Here is a 24,397-nt window from a genome sequence, read left to right as displayed (position 1 = left end):
CGCCTCCGCCTAAGGCCGGAAGCCCCCTCCCCCTCTCCCTGCCGGTTCCCCGCACTCTTCATCGCCTTCCAGTCCCTCTCCCTCTGCGGGTCGGGGAAACCTCTCTCCGCCCTGTCCCCCGCCCCACCGTCTTCCTCGGGCTCCCGCTCCTCCATCCAGTCCCCAAACCCCCGCCCGGCCCCGCCCAGGCTCCTCCCTCAGCCCGGCCCCGTCCCTCTTTTCCCGCTCCAGACCCGGGCCTCGGGGCCCCGCTAGTCCCCTCCCCAGGCCCCGCCCCCAGCCCCCGGAAGCCTCTCTCCGCCCTCGGCCCCGCCCCCCCGAAGTTTCTTGGGCCCCCGGCAGCCCGCGGGACAGAACGCACAGAGCCGCCGCCCGGCCCCGGCGCGGATGGAGGTGGAGGAGCCCGCGCGGCGCGGGGACTGAGCGGCCGAGTGGTTGAGCGGCCGGACTCGCCATGGAAGAAGAGGTGAGGGCCGGGCCAGGCGCGGGGCCGGGGCTGGAGTCTACGAGCCCCTCACGGAGGCTGGGTCCCTGGTTCAGGCCCTTGTTCTAGCCAGCCCCTCTCCGGCGGGTCTGCGGACACCCCCACCACCCGGGCAGAGTCTAGGCAGTTGGGAGGAGGCAGAGGCCGTTGTAGAGATCCTAGACTCGTAGACTCGTCCTCTTTCATTATCTGTCTTCTTTTACCAACTGTGGGCATGGTGGCTGATACTGTTCCCATCCGACTGATGGGGAGACTGAGGCTCTGGTCAGTTTGATGGCTTGCTGAAAGTGGCCTGGGTTGCTGGGCTCGAACTCTGGTTACCATTGACTCCCTGTGCCGTCCAGGTCAGATCCTGAAGGGCCAAACCGTGTGTGTGTGTGTGTGTGTTGTGGTGGGTTTGTGGGTTCTGGAGTCCCTGTCTCAAGGAATCTTGAAGCTGTGACCGTGTCTGGTGGCTCGAGGACTGGAGAAGTTGCATTTTTCTCTCCTGTTTACGTTTCTGTGAGCCCCTTTCCCCTATGAGTCTGCCTTCTCCCCTACTGAGGAGTCAGGCCCATGTAGGGGCTGATCCCCGCTCCTGCCTTCGCCACATCCCTGGGAGGGCTGACTCCCTGGAGGAGCTGGGAAGCTGGACCAGCAGTGCCCCTCGAACCTGCCTCTTACCCCTCAAAACCATCTTGGTCTGGGGTGGGATCAGGCACTCTGTGATCCCTGCTCTTGACTTGCAGACTCAGTTCTCTCAATAGCCACCTCATCTAAGCACACAGCCAGCACTTAATGTGTGACTGTGGAATGAATAAATTAGGGAGGGGCCTACTGAGGCTAGAGGATTTTGCTTCTGGTACCTTGGAGGTGGCGGGGGGAGTCTCAGCTTCTGCCCCTCCCAGACAAATGGAAGGGGATGTGTCTTTACATGGATGAAAGATGAAGCCTTCACTCTTGGGCCAACCCTGGCCAGCTGGAGGCCAGGCTGCCTGTGTCCCTGTCAGTGCTCATCTCCCTACTTCCTAGGACCACTGACCAGGGGCAGCTGGGGTATCTGTCAATGTTCCCTCTAGGCCAGGCCCTGCATTTCTGTGGGATGGTAGATAAGTCACTTCCCCTCTCATCTTGCATTTCCTCTTCTATAAAATATAGGGCCTGGCCTCCTCCCCAGGTTCTGATTGTAGTCCCTTCTCTCAGAGTGGCTGGAAGTAGGGGGCAAAGTCAGGCCACTATGATTTGCTGTGGTTGTTTGCTGACAGGGATGGGGCTGCCCCCCTACTCCTGTTGTGAGGGCCCAGGCTGTCTGGCTGTAGCCCCACCCCTTCTCCCAGAGGATGTGGGACAGGATTACTCCATCTCCTGATCTGCTCTGGCCCCCAATTAAGGGAAGTTCTCCTGGGGCCTCCTGGGCCGATGGTTTGTCTCGTGGTTGGCCCAGCCCAGCCGTGTACTCCCTCTGGTCCTGAGTCTCTTGCATTGCCACTTACTGACTGCAGATGCCAAAAGCTCCCCGCATACCTGGGCTATCTAAGATCTTGCCTACCACCTCCCACACAGCCAGGGGCTCCGTATCCCCTACTTCCCCTTTGGTATCTCTCTTTCGCCCATTTCTTCCTCTAGTCATTTCCCCTGGTTTCTCCAGGCCCCAGTGCCCATCCTCATTTCTCTAAAACACCTCTTAGATCATGGTCACCTGCTCTACCCCATGACCCTGGGCTGGCCTAATCATCTCACTCCCAAATGTCTGCTTTCAGTCCTCCCCCAGCTTTGAACTTCCTCCCCATGCCTCAGGCATCCTGGTGCCAAGCCCCCTCAGCCTCAGTGAACTCTTCCGTGCAATGGATTGGTAGTTCCTTTCAGGCTGAGATTTGGTGAAGGGTGGCTCTGGGCACTGAGCTTCTATCCAGTTGTGTTCTCAGGGCCTCCATATCCCCATCTATAAAATGAGGGAGGTGGGCAGACCAGAAATGCCATGCCCTATGTGCAAAAGCTTTGAAAGCTGCAGGGATCAGTGTGAAGTATTGTTGCCACTGGAGTAGGGTTAAAAACCTTGAACTCAGGCTTTCCTGTCCCTGCCCTGGGGTTCTGCCCCTCTTCCTCTCAGCCATGCCTTTCCCTGGCTTGGCCTCCAGCTCCCCAGTGGCTCCAGGTGGCTCGTTTGCCCTTACCTATCTAGAGAGAGGCAGGGCAGTGTCCTGTCCCAGCACTTGACCGTGAGCTAATCTCTGGCCCTTTCTGGCCTGCGCTTTCTCCTCCTGAGTGTAGGGTCTGTGATACCCTTTGTGCCTTTCCTTCTCTGGGCCAAGGTGTGTGTCTCTTTCCCTCCTGCAAGGGCTTCCCAAACTAACCCCAAGCCCTTACCCCGCCAGAGAGCTAAGATGTATTCCTCTGGGGAGGTGCTAGGACCCCCCCAGCAGGCTCAGGTCCTCTCAAGCGGGGGATGCCCACCAACCCCCAGGCTGAGCACTTGCCTTGTGCAGGGTCTGTGTTGCCCTCATCAGACTGGACGTTCCCCAGGGCAGAGCCTTTGCTTCCCCTCCCTGATCGCCCCATCACAGACCTCCGACGTGGGGGGTTCTTAGCAGGGTTTGGTCAGAACATCATGGGGTTTAGTCAAAGGGCAAAGGTCATCATCATAAGCTCCCTGTGATGTGAGGTGCCAGCAAGTTCCCTTCTGCTGGTCTCTGTCCCTCTGTCATGGCCTGTGTTATGGCTTTCCACCTGTTCCCTTCTGTGCCCAGGGTTGGGGTGACCTGGCATCTTCTTCCTTTTTTTTTTTTCTTTTAAATGAATGACCCAGAGACCCTCCCACCTCAGACAGAGTGGGGCCAGGCTGGCGCCCAGGGGTGCCTCAGAAGCATCCCACGGTGGGCAGGGGAGGGCCTGAGTGAGGATGGGTGGGAGAGGAGAAGGCGAACAGAAAGAACAGTGGTCAGCTGGTCAATAAGAGGAGAAGAGGCCGAGAAACTGGGCTGAGCAGGACAAAAACTCCCCTGTGAGCCCTGCCAAGGGGAGGGGCTGCTTATTAAAACTTACTGGGGCATAGCCCAGCCCCGGGTGGGAGAGTGTCTGAGGGGCAGGGAGAGGGCTGGGTGAAGGGTGGCCGGCAAGCAGGACTCTGACCTCCAGCCGGGCCTCTCCTCTGGTGGCTGTTGCTGTAGCTGATTCCTGACAAAGGGACCCTTCTCTGGACTTTGGTTCATGCCACCTCCAGCCCCTCAGTTGTCACTCTCCCCATCCCAAAGTGCCTTCTCTCCTCAGTCGCATCCTGGTCCCCTCATCCCTAAAAGCCCTGGACTTGCTTCTCTAGCTAGTCCAGTTGTGGTCTTCACTGGGCACTGCTCCACAACACCCAGAGGGGACAGTGGTCAAGGCACCGGGTTCCAGCCTGGCCCCCGGAGCTTTCACGTGGCAGGAAGTTTTCACGTGCCAGGCTCTGGGTGAGGCAGGCAGGGGAGGTCACAAGTGGAGGGAGTTTAGAAAGGGGTGTGAGATCCCATGGGGTGGTGGGTGGGCCCCTGAAAACAGGAGGCGAGCTTGGAGTGAGGGGGAAGATCTGGGCAGCGGCTCCATGCTCCACAGTCTCGTTTAGGAGAAGCCCAGAGTCTGCAGTCCTAGGAGGTGGCCAACTGCTGTAGCTGCTGAGGGAGAGGTGTGACGTGTGAAATGTGGGGGTGGGGTTTCCCATTTCTCACTTCTTCCCTTCCAGCCCTGGGCCTGGACTGGCTTGCAGGGGTCTCTGAGGGGATGAGGCCCCTGTGGGTCACACAGCCCAAGGGGCTAAACACAAGATCTCTGGTAATGCGGGGCGTTGGGTGCACAGTAGGGTGCTAGACCCTCTCCTTTCTTATCTAACAGCCCTGAAGTCCCCTTTTCCCCCAGTCAGGGTGGCTCATAACTGGCCTGTAGGCAAGCCTCCCACTTCCTCATTCCTCGATCTGGGAAGACCTCTTGGGACCATCCCACTTCCCTCTTGTCATCTACAAGTTAGAAAGAGACCCTGAGGGGGCACCTTGCTTTCCTGGAGCTCCTGGGGCACTGAGGCCCAGCAGCTGAGCCCAGAAAGGCCTTGTCCGGAATTCTGAGGCCCAGGGAGTGGGTCCCTGAGAGCGAGGGGATGGCAGTGACAACAGTAACAATAATGACAGCTACCATTTACTTTTAAGTTTAGGGTATCCGAGGCACTGCTTTGTATGCCTTATCTTTTTGTCCAGAAACAAACATTTATTGAGTGCCGACTGTGTGCTAGACACCGTCTAGGCACTGGGGATACAGCAGTAAACAGAACAAAAATCCCTGCCCTCATGGAGTTATAATCATTGCAACTTCTGCTAATATTGTCATTTCACAGATGAAGAAACTGAGGCTTAGACAGATCGAGTGACTTGCCTCTTGACCTGGGTGGGGACCTGGTCTGTGTGACTTGGTCTTCAAAGCTCAGACTCCTGATCACTGGTGTGTGAAGTTCAGAGGGTGAGGGGGCCTCAGTGAGAGCCAGGCTGGGGCTCCTCCGCCACAATGGAGAGCAGGGTGGCTGTGCCCGGCCCAGCCCCTGACAGCTCACCACACTTCTGTCTGGACTTGTCCTTCCAAAGGCAGTTGTGGTCACAGGGTATCCCTGGGGAGAATTATGCTCCTTTTAACGGGAACCCCTTTTTTGAGCTTTATGTAAATTATAAAGTAGTCAAAATTAGTGCTGATTTCCTTCTAGCATCCTCTAGATTCTGACACGCTTCTTAACCCCCTCTCTTCCACCCTCCCCTTTACACTCACCGCTGTGGGTACCAGTCACTGAAGCAAAGTGGTTAGCAAATTGGGTATATTTTTGCACCCATTATGTGTAAAGGAACAGTGCTGGGTTCTGGGGACTAAGGGTGAATTCAACCCCATCTGGTAGCCATATACCTGGCACCCAGCTACCCAAGCAGGTAATCAAAGGGCACAAGATGTCGGTGGCTGGCCTGGAGGCTCCAGGGTGGCTGCCATGTCCTGGAGGAGACCTTGAGTTTATTTTCTGTACCAGCCTGTGGTTGATGGCAGCATCCTTGATGCCCTTACCAGATGGGGTGGCTGCTTCAACCTCCTGGCCTGGGGCGGGAGTGAGGGCAGAGGAGCTTCCTGCTTTGGGGCAGGACGCGGGGGCTGCAGAGTGGGCTCTCTGAAAGGGTAGGGGTAGAGAGGAAGATGACCACTCTGCCTGCCTGCCTCCTCCCTTCTGATCCTGCTTAAACGTCCTCTCCTCCCGGGGTCCTTCCTGGGCCACCCTGATCTGAACCAGATCCCCCGCTGTCCTCTCATTCCCTGCTTTTCACTTCCCTTCAGTGTTTCATGAGCAAGCATCTCACACTTGTTAATGTGTTCATGTCTGGTGTTTGTTCAGCTCCTCCTTCCCCGCATTGCCAGCTCTATGAGGGCAAAGATGCATTACTTTTATTCTTCTCTGCCTCCTCCAGCACCTGTGACACTGTAGGTGCTCAGTACAACGTGTGTTCATTGGCTGAATGAACTCACGGGAGGAGGAATGGTGGAGGGGGAAGAACATGGGGCCAGAGACCCAGTTTGAATTCTGATTCTGTCCTTCCAGCAGTGTGACTCTGGCAAGTCATCTTTCCCCTCAAAGGAGCTTCCCAGTCTGCCAGGACATGTGGATAATGATGCTTCTGCCTGGGAGGGCAGTCGCACGAGTTAAATGAGACGGTGTATGTAAAACATAATACGGTGGCTCAGTATAAGGTGGCTGCTGTTATTACTGTTTTTCCTGGTGCTGGATCAAGAGTTTCTGCATCAGGCGTTGTGGGGATGCTCACGTGGGGCGGTGTCAGTAGGTTTCCAGCAGAGGGACACATCCATTGTGTGGCGTCACGGCAGCGGCCCTCACGCCGTGTCCCGGTGCTCTCTTACAGGGTGTGAAGGAGGGAGGCGAGAAGCCTCGGGGAGCACAGACGGCGGACAAGGCTGGCTGGATCAAGAAGAGCAGTGGGGGCTTCCTGGGGCTCTGGAAAGACCGCTATCTGCTCCTCTGCCAGGCCCAGCTGCTGGTCTACGAGAACGAGGTAAGCGCCTGCCTGGTTTTGAGTTTGGGGGTGCCAGGGCAGGGAGCAAAGGGAGGGCAGCCCAGGCCAGCAGAGGATCCAGAACCAGGGCTGGAAGACCTTCTCCGCCTTTGACCTGCTGTGCAACCTTGGGTGATTGCCTGGTCTTCTCTGAGTCTGTGCCACACGGCGACAAAACCTCCAGGTGCAAGTCTGGGGCTTCTAGATGAGGGGCTCTTTGAGGCGTGTGTGCGTGGGGACGTGTGTGTCTCCTCAGCCTGACACCCACGCTAGGGGCTAGGTTCCACACGTGTGACTCTTACAGAAAACAGCCTTGCTCTACTCAGTGATGAGAGTAGAAATGATACTTATGGCTCGTGCTTGTTTAGAGGTCTTACACACCTCTTGGACGATGCTCACGATAGTCCTGTGAGAGAGGTCGGCATGTTACATTCTACAGAGGAGGACCCTGAGGTCCAGGGCGGCCGAATCCTGTCCAGCATTTCAGTGAATGAAGGTTAGATCTAGAACCAAAGTCAGGGCTCTCTCCACCCAGCTATGCCAGCAAGTAAACTCAAAAATTTATTTTTGGTGGAAATCCTCTAAAGTATGGTGAATATTGTCTGCCTTCTTCCACAGAAGGTGCCGGCCTAAATGGAGGCTCTCCCTGATAGCTCGGCGTCGCTGATGCCCAGACCGTTCTGTGCTGCCGGACTGTACTTTTCAGCTTTTCTTTCTCCTTTAACATCAAGCTGCCAGTTGCCATTTCTGCTACCCTTGTGCCTTTCCCAGTCCTCACGTCTTCCCACTTCAGGGAAGTGCCCATTTTCATTTCAGCAGGCTTAGAATTTGAACAACTAAGGATTCGGAAGTTGTGTGTTAAATAAGGGTCGAACCAGTTCTGGGTGAAGACCTGAGGAGGAAAGGTGGCTTCTACCTGGAGATGCTGAGGCTATCAGAGGGCCTGTCCCTAAAAATGGGCTAATCACTCTGTGCCTTTGACATTGGGGGGCGGGTAGAACTGGCCTTGGGGCAGAGGAAGAGGGTTCCTACCCTTCCCTATCAGCCTCTGTCAGCGTGCCTCAGGCTGTCTTGGCAAATTCATAATTGTTCCAGGCCAAGAAAGCTTGGGCAGCCAGATCTAGGTGTTTAAAGGAGCTGCCTTTAGAAGCACCTCATCTTTCCTGCCCGAGTCCCCAGGCTCATGGAGTTGGGGTGTCAGAGAAGCAGCTGGAGAAGGCCAAGGGGGGTGCATGGGGCAGACAGCCCCCCAGATGTTCTGCACTGCTGCTGTCACCAAATTAGGTTGTGCTATGGTGGCGGCAGGGGGCTATTTTTATAAATAAAGGGGGTTGTCACAGCTTCCTCCAGTCTCAGCTGCCGTAAGAGTTGAGTGGCAGGCCCCCAGCTGTCAGCCTGTCAGGCGCTGCCAGCCTGTCCTGGGCCGCCTCTCTGCATCTGGCCACATCTGAGAAGCAGAAAGGATTTCACATCCCCTAAACGTGAAAAGTCTAAATCACACTTTAAAAAAAAAAAATCACTATTAAAAACCTCAGTGCAGTTTCAAGAACTTAGCACTTGAGGGTGGGGGAGCTTGGCTCAGGAGAAGGAATTGAGAAATGCTTATTAGTTCAATTCCTGTTTCTGATGTAAGGAACTAGGCGAGTGCGAATGGCTCTTGGCTGTTTCTTTGCTGTCAGTGAGGCTGACATTCCAAAAATGCTGCCCCCGCCCAGTGCCTGCTGGTTTATCCGATTCTTCTGAGCTGCAGAAGGGCCGGATGATTCAGCGTTTCAGGTTGAGAGGAGACCCAGGTCAGGCGGGCATAGGGAGCCAGCTGGTGGAGATGGACTGACTTTTTGTTTCCAGGCAGAGGAGGGTATGTTTGGGCCAGTAGTTGCCCAGTTGGAAGAGGCCTGTGCACATGGGACAGGTGAGCCGCACTCTCTGGGATGGGGAGTCCTTCCTGTAGTCTCACTCTGAGTCAGGCATTCAGTTCAGTGAACTTTTCCTATATCCACCACCCTTGAGGGCTGCCTCTTGTAGGGCGCTGTAGAGGGAGCAGAAAGGAGAGCAGACACATGCAGCAGAGGGTAGAAAGAGATGGCTTAGTAGGGAGTCAGGACTTTCTTCCCCGTGGCAGGGCATGTCTAGCACCTGGAATGACGCCTGCAGAGGTGCCCGCTGATGTGGGACCTCAGAGGAGGGAGAGAGCACTGATGCTCGGGCTCATGCGAGTGGGCAGGGCAGCTTCCTGGAGCAGGTGGATTTTACCAGCCTTGTGTGGAGTGCAGGAACCTGGAAGGGATTGGAGACTAAGGGTTGGAAAGAGCTGCTGGAGGCAAAAATGGGGAAAGACACCTGATTGAATCTGGTTGGGAAAGATCAGGCTACCTCTTCCCCTTTCTGTGAGGGGCTGAAGAGAAAGTAGATCAGTGCTTACCCACCTTGGCTGTGCAGTCATCTGCTTTGAAAAATACTGATGTCTGGGCTCTACCCGCCAGGGATCCTGATGTAATTGGTCTGGGATGTTGCCTGGACATTGGGGCTTTTAAAGCTCCCAGATGCTACCAAGGTTGAGAACCTCTGGTGTAGAGCAGAGGTTCCCAAACTTTTGCATACATCACAATCGTCTGGAGGGCTTAAAACTCAGAGTGCCAGGCCCTTTCTCCTAAGATTATGATTCAGTAGGGATGGGGGTTGAGAATTTGCATTTCTAAAAAGTTCTCAGATGCTGCTGCTGCTGCTGGCCCAAGTACCACACCTGGAGGACCACTGGTGCAGAGCACCTGCCATTAAGCACTGCCCAGCCTCTGGCTGGGAGAAGTGTTGTAGCTGGAAGGAGCTCTGGCCTGGGAGTCAGAGGATGTGCATTTGAGTTTGGCCCTACCCCTTATATTTGGTTCTGTACTCCTAAGGCAAATCGCTTTGCCTCTTCCTCTATAGAATGAGGCAAATATTGGGTCTCTGGGATTTCAGGGTGCTTGAAGGCTTGGAAGAATCAGGATGCAAACGTTTTACTAAGTATCAGGGTTTCTTAGTATATGTGGATTATCATGGAGGGAAATTGGGGCATTTCCTCTGCAAATAATTGAGTCACTGCCTTCCAGACATTCCACCCAAAACTGCAGAGCACTGAGGCGGTCGCTGGTTGGATGCTCCTGCTGGTTCTGCATGATGTTAAGCGAAAGTTTGCTTAACTTGTTGGCCAGTCTGGAGGGCCTGCATCTACTTCCCTGGAATCTCCAGAGTAAGAGTGCGCCACACCCAGAAAGCTGTTCCAGCTGGGTCTCCCCCGGACGAGGAACCAGCTGACCACCACTGAGGGAGGAGTGTGCCCCAAGCCGCTTGCTGGGGAGGCACCTACCTGGTGGGCAGAACCCACTAGGAAGCCTACGCTGAATGGCCAGGGCTGGTGGGCAGGAATGCAGCCCAGCCAGTGTTCAGGGGTAGCTGAGAAGAGGCTGGCCACCAGCCCTACTAATGATGAGGCCTCAGGGTGGCAGGCTTGGGATGGGCGCTCTTGTGTGTGTTGAGGGGGGGTGGATAATTAGGTTTTTATTTATTTATTAGTGGAGGTACTGGGGATTGAACCCAGGCCCTCGTGCTCACTCTCTACCACTGAGCTATACCCTCCCCCTGGAGTGGGTGCTCTTGAAGGAACTCTTGCCCTCTCCCCTTGGCAGGCCATGGAGAGTGGCCTCTCACCCCAAGCCAAGGGTCAGTGGAGGAAGAGGCCAAGTGGGGAAGTCAGCTCAGGATCACTGTGGTGAAGGCAGGGTGCGTAGCCCTGAACAAGCCTTATTTACGCTTCCCTCTGTGGCTCTGCCTGGGAAACCTTTTCTCCCCATCATTTTGTGATGACTTGCTCCTTCTTCCAGGCCACCTTCTTCACAGATCTCTGCTTGGACCCCCAACCACTTTCCTAAGCCTCTCCATCTTCCCCTGTTTCCTCCTTTGAGTCAGCCCTGCTACCTGAACCCCATTTCTCATGCGGATGGTGAGCCTTGAGGGCGTTCCCCCAACCATTACAGATTGAGCCCCATCTACTTGCCAAGGTCTGAATTCTGCATCTTGGTGGTTGATTGGCAGCCCAAGGTCCCCCTCTGACCAAGTGATACCCTCACTGAGTGGAATCAGGGTCTGGGGCGAGGCCTGGGTATTGAGGGTCTGGGTGCATCTAGCTCTCACTGTGTCCCCTGTCTTCCTCCCCAGGACGAGCAGAAGTGTGTGGAGACAGTGGAGCTGGGCAGCTATGAGAAGTGCCAGGACCTTCGTGCCCTCCTCAAGCGGAAACACCGCTTTATCCTGCTGCGGTCCCCAGGGAACAAGGTAGGGCTCGGCCCACCGCTGGCTGACCTCCCTCCAGGCCAGGATCTGCTTGGGAAGATCCCCTGTGGAAGGCTCTTTAAGACAGGCTGGGCCCCTGGATGCAACCTGCCAGTTCTCTGTGGAGTGTGGCTGAAGCTCAAACCCAGGGGCGGCCACCAATTGGACCTTTGGCTCGTTTTGTCTTGGAGTCCCCCAGCCCCTGGTTGATAGGAGGTGCATTTAGGGCTCTGCTGAGAGCTCTGCTCTCCTTCCAGGCCCTGGGGCCTCCTTCCCAGGCTAGAGTTGGAAAGTAGCCTTTGGGAGGTGGGGCCCTTGGCCTTCTCCCACACCCTGGACACAGGAGGCCCAGGACTGAGGCAAGAAAACTGGGGAATGAGGCCGTCACCTCTCGTAGTCAGGCGGCCACACCCTTCTCTCATCCCAGGCCTTCCTGGGTGGACCACCCCTCCTAACCTCCATCCTAGACTCAGTTCTTGGACCCACAGTCCCCCAACTTTCCTCCCCTTGCATGGTCCTTTCTTGGCTGAAGCTGGAGAAAGTCTCTTGCCTGAGAGCTTCTTTCCCTGGGACATGCTGTGTGTACAGATGAAGTTCACTCTTTGCACCCAGCGTCTCTGGCGGGGAGGCCGGGTGGGTGTTGACATGTGGCGGAGTTTCACAGATGTCGGGAGGGAATTCAGATTGGAGGCTGGTGCGCCCATCTGCAGCCAGGCCGCGCCTCGCCCCGCCCCAACCTCTGCGCGTCCTGTGGAGCAGGGCTGAGTCACAGAGGCTGGGGACTGGGGAGCAGGCCTGGTCTGGGCTTGCCTGAGGCCATTCTGTTTCTTCCCCAGCTTTTTGTGTGTGTTGGATAGGGGGGAGGTAATTAGATTTATTTATTTATTTTTAATGGATGTGCTGGGGATTGAACCCAGGACCTTATGCATGCTAAGCATGTGCTCTAGCGCTGAGCTACATGCTCCCCCTGTTTTTTCCCCAGCTTTAAGGGCCAGGAGCCCGGTCCTCTGTGGTCCCCTGAGCTCTGGGCCCTGGAGGAGACCGTGATGCTTTACTTACTAACCCTCTGTCCTGCTCGGTGGTGGGTGGGGGCAAAGAAGCAACTGTGGCGCTAGACCCCAGGGACGGGGCTGTGCCCAGAGTAGCGGTGGCTTTCACTTGACCTCTGCTGCTTAGGAGGAAGGGGAGAGCCACAGTTTGGTCTTTCAGGCCCTGGAGACCTCCACCCTGTTCTGGAGACCCACTTCCTCTCTGAGTGGCGCGGTATTTGTGTGCGTGTTTGAGAGACGTGTAGAGCACACTGTGTACGAAGGTCTGCCTGGGTGCCTGACGTGCATGTGTGCGCCTGAGTGCTCCCCTGGCCGAGGGGCTGCCTGCGTCTTTGTATGTGTCTTAGTGAGCTCATGTGGATGTGGGGTGAAGGGGCCCTTGCTTCTCTGTCCTCTGCCAGTGCCGTCTATGGGCCACCTCCTTTCCTGGCTCTGAGAAGCCGCTGGTGGTGGACTAGGTGGGTCGGGCCCCACTCAGGGTGGGATGCCACCTTCTGGGAGGCCTGTTTGTGCAGCCGCATTCTCAGCTGCCTCAGCCAACACCCTCCCTTTCATCCCTCCAGTCCTGCCAAGAGTTTAGGTGGGCTCCGGGTGACTCTAGGAACAGGGCGATCAGTCGAGGAGATGGGGCTGTGGAGTGATTGGTGGGGGCTGCAGGCCAGTGGGAGCACAGCACACCCTGGTTCCAGCTCAAGGGCCCCGACCCTCACACCCGAGGAGCTCACACAGAGAGTGGGGGCTCTCCAGAGGTCAGATGGTGGACCGCCCAGAGCACTGTGTGTCCCCACTCCCCTCCTTTGCTATCGCCTTGGGTGTTCCCGTCCTTAGTGAGGCCACAGGCTGGACGGGAGGTCACATGACCCCGGCTGTCTGGTCCTGAGGCCGCCTTTTTTTCCCCTTTAATCAAATAAACAAAGACTCCAGTGTCTTGCTTGCCCCTCTCCCTCCTGCCTCCCCATCCCCACACCCCTGCCATGAGGTCACAGGCAGACGCTGCCAGGAAGCAGGGTGGCCTCTGCTGGGCCTTGCTGCCCTGCAGGTTTCAGCCAGCTTGGCCCTTTCCTCTTTCCTGCCTCCTCTCTGCCCCTCCCACTTCTTTCCTCTCTGCCATTTTTTACCCCCCCTTTCCCAGCCATGTGGGTCTTTTCTGTGGCCGGTCCTGTTAGCTTCCTAACTCCTAGTGCCCCTGGACCTTCTTGGAAGGGCTTGGGGAGGGACCCGTGCAGCCTGGGACCCTTCAGGACATGAGGGTGGGGGTGGGGCAAGAGGAGCAACTGCTTGATACCCTGTTTGTCCCTATTCTCATCACCCTTATGGGATGCCTGGCTCATTCAGCCACGATTGCAGGGTTCCTTAGGGTGGGGCTGGGTCCCATTTGACCTTGTATTCCCTCCTAGGGGAGCCCCTGGGCCGACACCCTCCCCTCAGCCTGCCTAGGTGGGCTCGCCAGTGGGGAAGGGTCACAGTTGGGTTGGGTCTAGTGATTGTCTTCTTGGTCCCGCTGAGGCCCTGAGTAGTGAAGCGACCCATGCAGGTCTCATTGCAGGTTGGTGGGACTAGAGCTTTGCGCTCTTGACTCCCAAGCCAGTGCTCTTTCTCTGCCCCACTCTTTCTCTTGCTACATCTGTTCCTGAGTTCAGGTGTGCATTTCTCAAGCTCTCTGGGATGCTAAGTTCTGCACCCCGCAGGGGCCCCAGCAACTCAGGGCCTGCGAGCAGGAGCAGCAGCAGTGGTGACGGGCTGCCCTGGACGTCTTACTTGCAGCCCCCATCACAGGGTTGGGGAGGCCCTTGCAGAGCCCGAACGCAGTGCTGTCCCTTCCTGAGCCCCTAGCAGCCCTGATGGCTGGGCCGAGGCAGTTGCCAAGGTGGCCTGGGGTTTCCGACTTAGCTGCTGATCTGCTGCCAGGATTGAATTTACCCTGGTCATGCAAATGAGTATTTGGCTGTGCCTGGCATGGGGAGGTGGGTGGGACCCAGGGCCCTGTATGAGAAGAAGGCAGAGGCAGCCAGGAGGAAGTTATATAATGAGGACGCTGAGGGGGCCAGGCGGGCTACGCGTTACATAATGACTGGGAGAGAGGCAGGGAGGGCAGGCGCCATCTAACACCCTGGCAGGGGATGGGCAGCTGGTGACCCACTGGACAAAGAACTAGGGCATCTTGAGGTCAGAGAGTGGGCAGCGGCCCAAAACAGGAACCTTGGGCCAGTTCATTCATTGATTAGCTATTCATTCAGTAACTGTTTACTGAGTACCTACTATGTGGCAGGCCCTGGCTTTCGTCATGTTTGATTCCTTCAGTGTTGCTGTGTGGTAGGACGTTATCCTTTTTTCCAGACAGGAAACTAGGACTCTTTTGTCCAGAAGGAGAGAAATGGTGGTAATTCCTATTACTGAGCACCTGCTCTGTGCCCACTTCCAGATGCAACACTTTTGATACATCATTGATCTTCATAGCCCCCTGGGGCTCAGGGTCAGCCAGCTGTGAGTGGTGGTCTGTCCAGCTCAGAGGCCCTACTCTCCACCACGCAAGGCGGCTCCTCAGTGTGTGTGGCCTCACTCCTTCCACCGTTTCCTCCCTGACCTTGGGGCCTGGCAGGGAGGGGCCTCTCTGAGCTGCCTTCTGACTGCAGTGCAGGAGCTTGGCGCTCCTGCCTGAGGTGGAAAGGGACCTGTGGGGTGGGGTTGGTGGCTGGGGTGTGAAGTTAAGTCCCGGGATTACTTTCCGCCACCTTGGCCAAATCCATCCCATATGATGAGTCTGTGTCCTCATGAGGGTGTTGTGACTGACCTCCCTAAGGCCCTTTCTTGTAACCTGTGATTCAACTCCAGAAAGGAGATCCTGAGATTTTTTCACTTGGCCAAGGCTGGGTTTGGGACCCACTAGCAGCTGCAGGTGGCCCTGGCTTCAGTGGGCCTTCACCAAGGGACACCCCTCATGCCTGTCACCTCCGCCCTTGGACTCAGTCTATTGAGGTTGCAGACTGGGACTACTCCTACTTTACAGAGAAAACTGAAGTTCAGAGGCAGCTGGCCTAAGGGAGTCACTAGATTGGGAGTGAGACCAGATCTGGGCTCTTTCCACAAGACAAGGCTGATTCGAATCCAAATCTCTGGCAGCAGCATGCAGGGAGAGGGCCCCTTCTCTGCTGGATCTGTCCCCGCCCTTGCCCTGAAGCCCTGGTATCAGACCTGATGTGGGGGTCCTTTTGGTTTGTTCCTGACCAGGGCAGACTTCAGTCTTCAGTCTGCGGGGGGAAGCTTCCTTAAGACCCCAAACGTGAACCCTGTTAAACGTCTGCCGTCCGCCCCACCCCTGCCTTCTGCAGGTCAGCGACATCAAGTTCCAGGCACCCAGTGGGGAGGAGAAGGAATCCTGGATCAAAGCCCTCAATGAAGGGATCAACCGAGGCAAGAACAAGGCTTTTGATGAGGTGCGATGCAGTCCTATGGATGGCTCTGTGCCCCTCCCCACCACGTGTGATCTCGGGGTGGACCCTGCCCTGCTCCACCCCAGACAACCATTTGATTATGTCACAGCTACAAACACTGGGCATCTGCTGTTGTTACTGTATTTAATCCTCACAACACCCCTCAAAGTAGGTGCTAGTGTTCCCATACTATGGATGAGGAAACTGAGATGTAAGGAAAATAAGTAAGTTACTTTAAATTAAAACATGGGTAGGTGGTGGGTAGAATTTAACTGGTTGCAGCCATGCTTCCTTTCCAGCCCAGCTTCAGCTAGAAACAGCAGGGGAGCCGAGGCCAGAGAGATCTGGCAGTGAGCTGAGAGCCACAAGTTCACTTGTCAATTGGGCTGTGAAGTCCAGGCCCGGCTGGCTCTAGCCCTGGGCCTCCCTATTTGTCTGCCGTGGCCACCCAGCCCCCCTGAGTTATAGTGGTGACGGCAGCAGTGGCCATGATCAGGCTCGGGGCAGGCAGGATGGCCCATGGGGCTGGAACTCCTAGGGAGGGTTTATCTTTGACATCTTGGATTTGTAGCTATTTGGGCTAAAATGGACCCGGGGGCCACCTAGATTGCAGAAGATTGAGACTTGAGAGCGAATCTTCCCAAGCAAGTCCCTTCTTAATACCCAGGTCCTCTGATTTGCAGCCATGGCTCCTATGTCACGTCTTATGTGACTGTGTCATGCTCAACCCTTCACTAGCTGGGGAAAAGTCCCCATTTTGTGGGCGGGGGTGATGGACCAAACCACGGGTGTTAGAGGCCACAGGAGCAGGGGCTGGGCTGCAGTCTGCTGCTTTGGCAGAGCAGAATCAGCTTCTCCACTGCGAGGACCCCCAGATGGGACTGAGCCCTGAGCCTCACCTGGGGGCAGAAGAGTCTTAGCCTACCCCCCCAACCCCATCACAGGGACAGGCTCCTCTGGGGTTCAGGCTGGATTTCCCATGTGACTCTCACTGTGGCTTCCTGGCTGCCCCTCAGCCCCCTCCCTTACCCTCAGAAAGGAGATACTGTCCTCCAGACACCCCCACCCGAAGGGCTAGAGGCCCAGCTCTTTCCTGGGCTACCCCTGGGGGTCCTGGGAGAGTGACTGGGGCCAGGATAGGACTTTTCTGGAAGCCAAGTATCAGGCGATCATGGGCTGTCTTCTCCCCCCTCTCCCCGCTAAGAACAAAAGCAGTCTCAGGGCTCCTCATATATTTGCAATAGATTGAGGGGTGGTGAGGGCTCACAGCCCACATTTGGGCAGGAAGACTGAGGCAAAGAGGGCAGCTGCAGAGCAGGGAGCGCCTCGGACTGCAGAGAGATGATGAAGGCTGTGTGGAGACCGGGAGTGCAGCAGAGGTCCGGACGTAGGGAGAGGCCTCCAAGAGAGGGCAGCATGGGGCACTGGAGCCTGTCAAGCGAGGATGCAGGTCTAGACCCTGCCTCTGAGTCAGGTGAATGCCCGGGCATCCTCTGTTCTCCAAAGCCTGGTGGGGACTGATGTGGTTCCTTCTCCTTCCCAGGTAAAGGTGGACAAGAGCTGTGCTCTGGAGCATGTGACACGGGACCGTGTGCGGGGGGGCATGCGGCGCCGGCCCCCTACGAGAGTCCATCTGAAGGAGGTAAAGCCTTGCCCCCAGCTTGGATGGGGGTGGGGTCAGTTGAGCCTGGGACCCCAGCTCCTTAGGGTGGCGGTGGGCTTGGGACCACCTTTTTCCTGAGGACTCTTGGCATTGGGCTTCCTGAGTGGTGTGCAGGGTGTCGGCGTCGGGGGCGCATGTGTTCTGTGTGCCCTTGGGCCGAGCTGGTGCCTGAGGGAAACTGAGAGCCCGAGGTTAGTCCCCGCCTCTCAGAGCTCAGCTTCCAGCTGGAGAAGAGCCCGTCCACAGACTGCTCCAAGCAGTGCTGTATCTAATTTTTGTACAGAGGGCAGCTCTGGGACGCCGAGCAGGAGGGACCACATAGGACCCACAGGCACTTGAGCTGACCCTCGGAGAGTGGGGAAGGTTTCAGTGGGCAGACCTGAAGTGACAGAGGTCCTGGGTGGCGGGAATGGTGCGAGCTTGAGTCATGGGGCAGTAGAGTTCGAGGCTTGCCTGGTCCCTTTGACTGGGAGATGGGTCTGGGAAGGCGGGGTCAGGGGAAGAAATTGTGGAGGTCTTGAAAGCAGGAGCTGGGGGCAGAGTGGCTTCCAGAGGTCAGGTGGAGGCCTTGGGCAGGGTGGGTTTGGTTGGTGGAGGGAAAGAGAGGGGGCCAGAAAATAGAGGGAGAGGGAGCCTCCAGGCTCTAGGAGGGGGTGAAAAGGGAGGGGCCGGTGGGAGAGACTCTGGGAAGCAAGAGCTGCCTGGGCTCATGATTGAATATAGGGCTCGGGGAAGTGGACTGGACAGAGAGGGAAGGTTGTCAGAGGCAACCTAAGTCTGGAGACCAGGCGAACGGAGGCCCTGGGCACAGGGCACTTGGGAGACATTGTGGGCAAAGGGACATTGTGGGCAAAGGGAAGGGGGAAGGGCGGAGACTTTTTTCAGACCAGGGTTACTCATGGGGGTAGATGGTTGGGGTCCGGGGAGGTCTTGGACTCCAGGAGAGCACCTCAGCAAATGTGACCTTTGGGGGATTGGGGGCAGTAGAGGGCCAAGGAAGACAAGCCCAAGAGGCAAGTGACGTGTCTGTCCGGAGAAAAGGGCACAGGCTCGGGGGTCATCAGCCGGATTGGCAGCCACAAGTCACAAGGCGGGACTGAGGAAAAGGCAGGTGGTGACATTTCAGCACATTTTCTCATAGAAGGAGTCAGCTTAGGGTTGTCATAGGAGTGCAGAACTGTTGGTTCTGGAGGGACAGGGACCGTGGTGGGAGGAGGGAGATGGGAAGGGGCCAAGGACATTGGAGAGTTTGCTTTTGAGATGAGGCAGCCTGTTCGTGTCTGTCAGCTGAGGGAAAAACAGCCTTCAGAGGGAGAGGCTGAAGCAGCCAGAGAGAAGAGGCGTGTCTGAGGGAGGTGCTGGGGAGCCAGCCTTGGAGAGGGGTGCCCTCTGAGAAGAAATCAGGGAGGGGACTCGTGTCCCAGTGACTGAGTGCATGTGTTAGCCCCGTCTCCTGTGTGCGTTTAAAAGCGAGTGAGAGACCTCCAGGGACCCCGGGTGGGCGTCCTGCCCAGCCCGGCTCCAGGTCCTCTGAGGCTCCCTAGGAGTTGTCCCCATGACCATGGGTCCCCGGGGCCAGGTGGGGACAGCCGCCTGCTTGGTGCAGCTGTTCTCCTCTGGCAGTCAGCTGTGGTCTGGGCTGCCCGCGTCTGGGGCCACATGTGACAGTGTGAGGAGAGTGGGCACCGGCTGCTGAGCAGCTGGGCAGGCAAAGGCTGGAGAGATCAGGGCTGGGGGGCTGGCAGACTGGACAGAGGTCTCCAGGGTGAGGAAGCAGAAGAGAGTGAGCTCAAGGTGATGTGGGAGTTCTGGTACTGATGCCTGCTGGCTGTGGGGACCCTGGGTGAGTGGTTGCGGAAGAGGGACCATCCCAAGGCCATATAGCCAGATAGGGGCCCGGAACAAGGCTGGAGCCATGACCTCTGCCCCTCAGGCCAGCACAATTGCCACTCAAAAAGTGACCTATCGCCCAGGCTGGAAGAAGCCAGGCTGGGGCGCTGAGAAGATAGCCTGGCTCTGCCTTCCTGGCCTGTGATTCCAAAACCAGGAATTCTGTGGGAGTGAGAGAAGGTTCATGAGAGAGTCACTTCATCTTCTAACCAATGGCCTTGGAAGCAGGGCAGAGGGCATGGAGAGTGGGGGACCTGGATGGGAAGGCTCGAGTACCCTTGTAAGTAGGCATACCTGACCGAGCAGCCAGTCATCCACGTTTACACCCATACCTGCCCCCCTTCCACCCCTCAGGTAGCCAATGCCGCTTCTGATGGGCTTTCACGCCTAGACCTCGATGTTCCGGACAGCGGGCCGCCAGTGTTTGCCCCCAGCGATGATGTCAGTGCAGCCCAGCCCCGGGAGAGACTCCAGCCCCCCATGCCTCCTACCAAGCCTTCCCCAGCCTCTGAGACGACCAGTCTTGGTGACAGCGTGGAGACCCCTGCCGGGGAGAGAGCCCCAACCCCTGTCCCAGCAAGCTCTGAGGCCCACCCTGAAAGCCAAGAAGACTCAGAGACTCCAGTGGGGAAGGACAGTGGCTCTGAGCAGCCCCCCAACAAGGTCCTGCCTGACAAACTGAAGGTGAGCTGGGAGAACCCCAGCGCCGAGGAGTCCCCTGACCGTAAGAGTGCAGAACTGTCCCAGCTACCCTGTTCTGAGACTTCTGAGGCTATTTCCAGGGAGGGTGGGAAGCCCCCTACACCCCCACCCAAGATCTTAACGGAGAAACTGAGAGCCTCTATGAGTGGTGTGGAGGCTTCTGGGCCAGCCCAGAGTCCTAGGGCCTCTGAGACCTCTGCCCCAGCCCCAGCACAGGTCTCAGTGAATGGTGTGGATGACATTTCTGAGCCTGTCAAGCCATCCCAGGCCACAGGCACCCCAGGAACTCCCCCACATGATGCAGCAACATCCACAGCACTGCCCCCCTGGGACCCGCAACCTCGGTTCCATCCCCGCTGCTCCTCCCTGGGGGACCTGCTTGGGGAAGGCCCCCGGCGTCCACGGCAGCCTAGGGAACAGCTGTACCAAGCCCAGCTGGAGGTGAAGGTGGCCTCGGAACAGACGGAGAAACTGTTGAAAAAGGTGCTGGGCAGTGAGCCGGCCCCTGTGAACGCCGAGTCGTTGCTCAGCCAGGCTGTGGAGCAGCTGAGGCAGGCCACCCAGGTCCTGCAGGAGATGAGAGATCTGGGAGAGCTGAGCCAGGAAGCACCTGGGCTACGGGAGAAGCGGAAGGAGCTGGTGACGCTCTACAGGAGGAGCGCGCCCTAGGGCCTGCCGGGCCAGGCACGGTCCCTCTTGACTGGCTCAGTCCGCCAGAGCCCAGCCCTGCCGAGAAGTGTGCTTCTGCTCAGGCTGTAGAAGCGCCATCAGGCACGCTGGGGATTGGCCAGGACCTGCAGAGACTCCTGGGATCCTTCCCGCCCTGCCCTGGCCAGTGGTGTCAGGTACCACCCAGGGCTGCTGTCTGGCCTAGCCTGGCCTCCGGCTCTGGGCTTGGCTTGGGAGCATACACTCAGGACCTCTGTGCTCGCGTGGTTGCTCCTAACCGCCCCAGGGCCTTGGCACAGCGCTCAGGATTTCTGAGGGCGGCATCATCTCTGCTTCCCACCCTCAGTAGTTTACATTCCTGACTTCTGAATCGAGCACAGCTGAGCCCCCCTGCAGCCTCCATGTCCAGATGTTCCCGGGCAGAGAGCCTCATGGCAGAGGCAGCTTTAAGCCATAAGCAACCCTCTCCACCCACCTATTCTGAGTAGCTGCCAAGGCCTTGGGTCCAGGCTATAGTTTCATCCCTCAGCTGAGTGAGACCTGGAACCCAGCTAGGGCCTCTGAAAGCGGGTGGGAGGCATCTGCGAGAGAAAGCCCTTTGCTGTGTGGCCCCCTCCCTGGGCCTGTTTCCTATTCTGCAGGCCTTCCCCTCTGGTGAGCTGTGACTGGAGGACTCCAGCGGGGAGGAGGAACTCGAAGGGTCTCGTAGACTAGTCCCTGGCCCTGCACCAGCTTGTGTCCAGCCTTGCACATTCCTGTACAGGTGAACCCCGATGTCAGCATCAGAAAATTCTGTGCATAATCCATTATAAATGAACCTTCAGAAGAGAAGCTGCCCAACTTCTGTGCCTCCCAGATGGGATTTATATCTGGGTCTCTGTGGTTCCTTCACAGTGCAAACAGGTCCAATATCCCAGTCATTTATGCAAATGCTGATGGGGGTGTGCTGGGGCCTGACACCACTTCCCTCTCCCTTTTCCCCCCCACGCCTCTGGCTCAGGCCCCCCGTGGACTGCTCCTCCTGAACTTCCTTGTGGAAGGAGCATTTTCTCCCTTACCTTTCCTGGTCCGTGCCCACACCCTGGGCCTCTCCCCAACACATCTCTGATGCTAGGAGCACATCCAGTCTCCATCCTGCTGCAGTGGCTGGACTGAGGGCAGAGTCTACAGGTGCGGAGGCCCCAAGGGCCACAACCACTCTCCCTGGGGCCTTGGGAGTGGGAGCAGCTTGACAGGCCTGCTCAGGGGATTTCTGCAAGTGCACTTCTGTTTGCTGAAAGAGAAGGGTCTCAGCTGCATGCTCTGGTCTTCTGCCCCCTGCCCCCAGTCACTGGCCATGCCCACCGTGCAGGTAGCTGCCTTCTCTACTTCTGCTTTGTTCTTCTGGGTGGTGGCCGGGGATCAGGAGGGCATGTGTCCACTCTGCAGCCTACACGAGGCAGGGGTGGGGGCGAGCAGCAACATTGTGTCTCATGAGCCCCCATTGGCCTCCCCCAACCACACTCCTTGAACAGACGAGGCTCCCATGCCAGTCTGCCTGTCTCCCATCTGTCTCCAGTATGACAGCAAGAATGTCACCAGGTGCCCACACTCATGTGTCCCCCTGCAGTCTTCCTTTGGGGAATAGCCTTCCCCCACCAGCAGCCTGGACTGGTGGGGGCTTTAGCCAAGTCATCTGCTTTCAGGGACTTAGTGTCCTCTGATAAGTGACCAGCCTGAGCAAGGAGCTCTGGGGTCATCTCAGTGGCCTAGTACTGTTGGTTCCTATGGGGTTCCCATGTCTTGGCAGCCTGGGCCAAGGAGAGGAAGCCAGCTTTCAGTGGAGGGAGGAGGATCTGGAATACGCAGGGGCTGCCTGGCCTGCCTCCTTGAGGAGGATGACATTCCATGTCTTCTGCTTATGAAGCGCCTTTCTTGAAGTTTGGCAATAAATCCCTTTTTATGGAACTTCTCTGCTTCAAGCCTATTTGTTGGTATAGGGACCAGCCCTAGGACCTCATGGAATCAGAGGGTGGGTAGGTGGAGATTGATCAGGGCATCACCAGTCCTCCAAACTCTGTTCAGGGGCCCCCTTCCCATAGGCTAGCTGGGGGCCTCACCCTCCCACGGTGTGCTGTCTTTGCTAAACTCAGCCAGGCCCTCCAGTCTCAACCCTCCTACACACGTTTCTATAGCGTAGCGGCTGTCATAAGGAACAATATTTTTCGATTTTTTTTAGTTTATTTTTTTATTGAAGTATAGTCAGTTTACAATGTGTGTTAATTTTTGGTGTACAGCATAGTGATTCAGTTATATGTATACCTTTTCTTTTCTTTTCTTTTCTTTTTTGATCTTTTTGTTGGGGAGGTATTTAGGTTTACTTACTTACTTTTGATGGAGGTCCTGGGGATTGAACCCAAGACCGTGCATGCTAAGCATGAGCTCTACCACTGAGCTATACCCTCCTCCCTATATATACCTTTTCATATTCTTTTCCATCATAGGCTATTGTAAGATACTGAACATAGTTCCCTGTGCTGTACAGTAGGACCTTGTTTATGTATTTTATATATAGTAGTTGGTATCTGCAAATCCCGAACTCCCGATTTATCCCTCCTGCTTTTCTATTTTTAAAAACTTTATTTTGAAATAATTTCAAACACAGAGAAAAGCTGCAAGAATAAATATAGTACAAAGACACCCACGTGCTCATTAACCCGTTGGCTTATCTTTTGAGCACCTCTCTGTAACACACACAGCTTTTCTCTGAATCATTGGAGAATTAGTTATCATGGGTCCTTCCCCCTAAATACTTCAATGTGTATTTCCTAAAAATAAGTGCATTCTCTTATTAACCACAGTACAGTTATCAACTTCAGTAAATTTAACACTGTTGCAATACTTACCATTCATATTCCTGTTTTGTCATTAGACCCAAATTACTGGGTCTAATTATTCTTTGTTATTTATTTATTTAATTTTTTCTTTGGAGGGGGGAAGGTAAGTAGGCTATTTATTTAACTTTTTTTTTTTTTTATGGAGGTACTGGGGATTGAACCCAGGACCTCATGCATGCTAAGCATGTACTCTACCACTGAGCTATATCCTTCCCCCCCTAATTATTCTTTAATCATGTTTCCTTTGGTGTAGGGTTGGATATTGTATACATGTCTCTTTAGTCTCCGTTAATCTGAAAACTTCCAAAGCTTTTATCTTTCACGATGTGGACATTTTTTAAGACTATGCACACACCCCCCTCCCCAGCTTTTTAATAGAATGTTCCTCATTTGGGGTTTGTCTGTGGTCTCCCATAGTTAGATCAAGGCTGTGGATTCTCAGCCCGAGAATTGCATAAGTGATAGCAGGTCCTTCTCAGGGCAGCAAATCTGGAGACACAACCGCCCTCCGTTCCTCACTGGCGATGTTAATTTCGGTCACCTGATCAGAGTCTAATTTTTCTTCTGTATAGTAACGTAGTTTTCTCTGGTATCTAATAAGCAATCTAGGAGACATTTAAAGACCATATACAAATATGTTGCACCTCATCAAGAATTTCCCCCTAGGTCTAGTCTCCATTGATGATAATTGCCTGAACAGGTGTTTCCTATAACGGTTCAAAACGATTCCAGCTGTCACTTTAACCTCAGAGCCTGGTCCTGGTTGGGGTGAGCCCGGGCTCTGCCTTATGCCCGTGGCGCTCCTAACGCCTCTCAGCAGGACCCTGAGGCTTTGCTGAGTACTCCTTTGGAAGCCCCTGGACTAGTGGACAGAGCTCCAAGTCAAGCTACCAAATCAAGTCAAGCTGCTAGGAACGTGTCAAGTCCTACCCAGGGATCTCGGTGAATCTCAGCCTCTGGGGGCCTCAATTTCCTCATTCATGAAAGGAGAATTGCAGAGCCCCCTGCTCCCGATGTGGGAAAGCACCGCTGTGCTCACCAAAGACCGGCTCCTCTCCTTCTCTGTGAGGGCTGCTGGACAGGCCCGGTGGCCAACACAACAGGAAGCACCTGACCCGGGGCTTACTGACTGTTCTGTGACCCTCATGTCCCTGCTGAATTCCCCTGCCCCTGGCCTGACGGGTAGCCGCCACACCAAGTGGGTGGCCTGCAGAAGCTGGGAGACCCCGACAAATCATTTCACCTCCTCTGTGAGGAGGAACCAAGGTAAGGGGCAGAAGTTCTTTT

General features: G+C 56.0%; 1 protein-coding gene across 1 annotated transcript; it reads left to right on the top strand.

Moving 5' to 3' along the window:
- Positions 1-311: 311 nt before the first annotated feature.
- Positions 312-21,065, top strand: PLEKHO2 (pleckstrin homology domain containing O2). Its single transcript, XM_010955248.2, has 6 exons — positions 312-466; positions 6,373-6,522; positions 10,717-10,833; positions 15,209-15,313; positions 16,854-16,952; positions 19,218-21,065. The coding sequence occupies exons 1-6, from the start codon at positions 455-457 to the stop codon at positions 20,232-20,234; spliced, it is 1,500 nt and encodes a 499-aa protein (XP_010953550.2). The 5' UTR covers positions 312-454; the 3' UTR covers positions 20,235-21,065.
- The last annotated feature ends 3,332 nt before the right edge of the window (positions 21,066-24,397 follow it).

This window comes from Camelus bactrianus, chromosome 6 (assembly GCF_048773025.1).
Source record: "Camelus bactrianus isolate YW-2024 breed Bactrian camel chromosome 6, ASM4877302v1, whole genome shotgun sequence".
Taxonomy (NCBI): domain Eukaryota; kingdom Metazoa; phylum Chordata; class Mammalia; order Artiodactyla; family Camelidae; genus Camelus; species Camelus bactrianus.
This window is presented reverse-complemented; position numbering and strand designations above follow the sequence as displayed.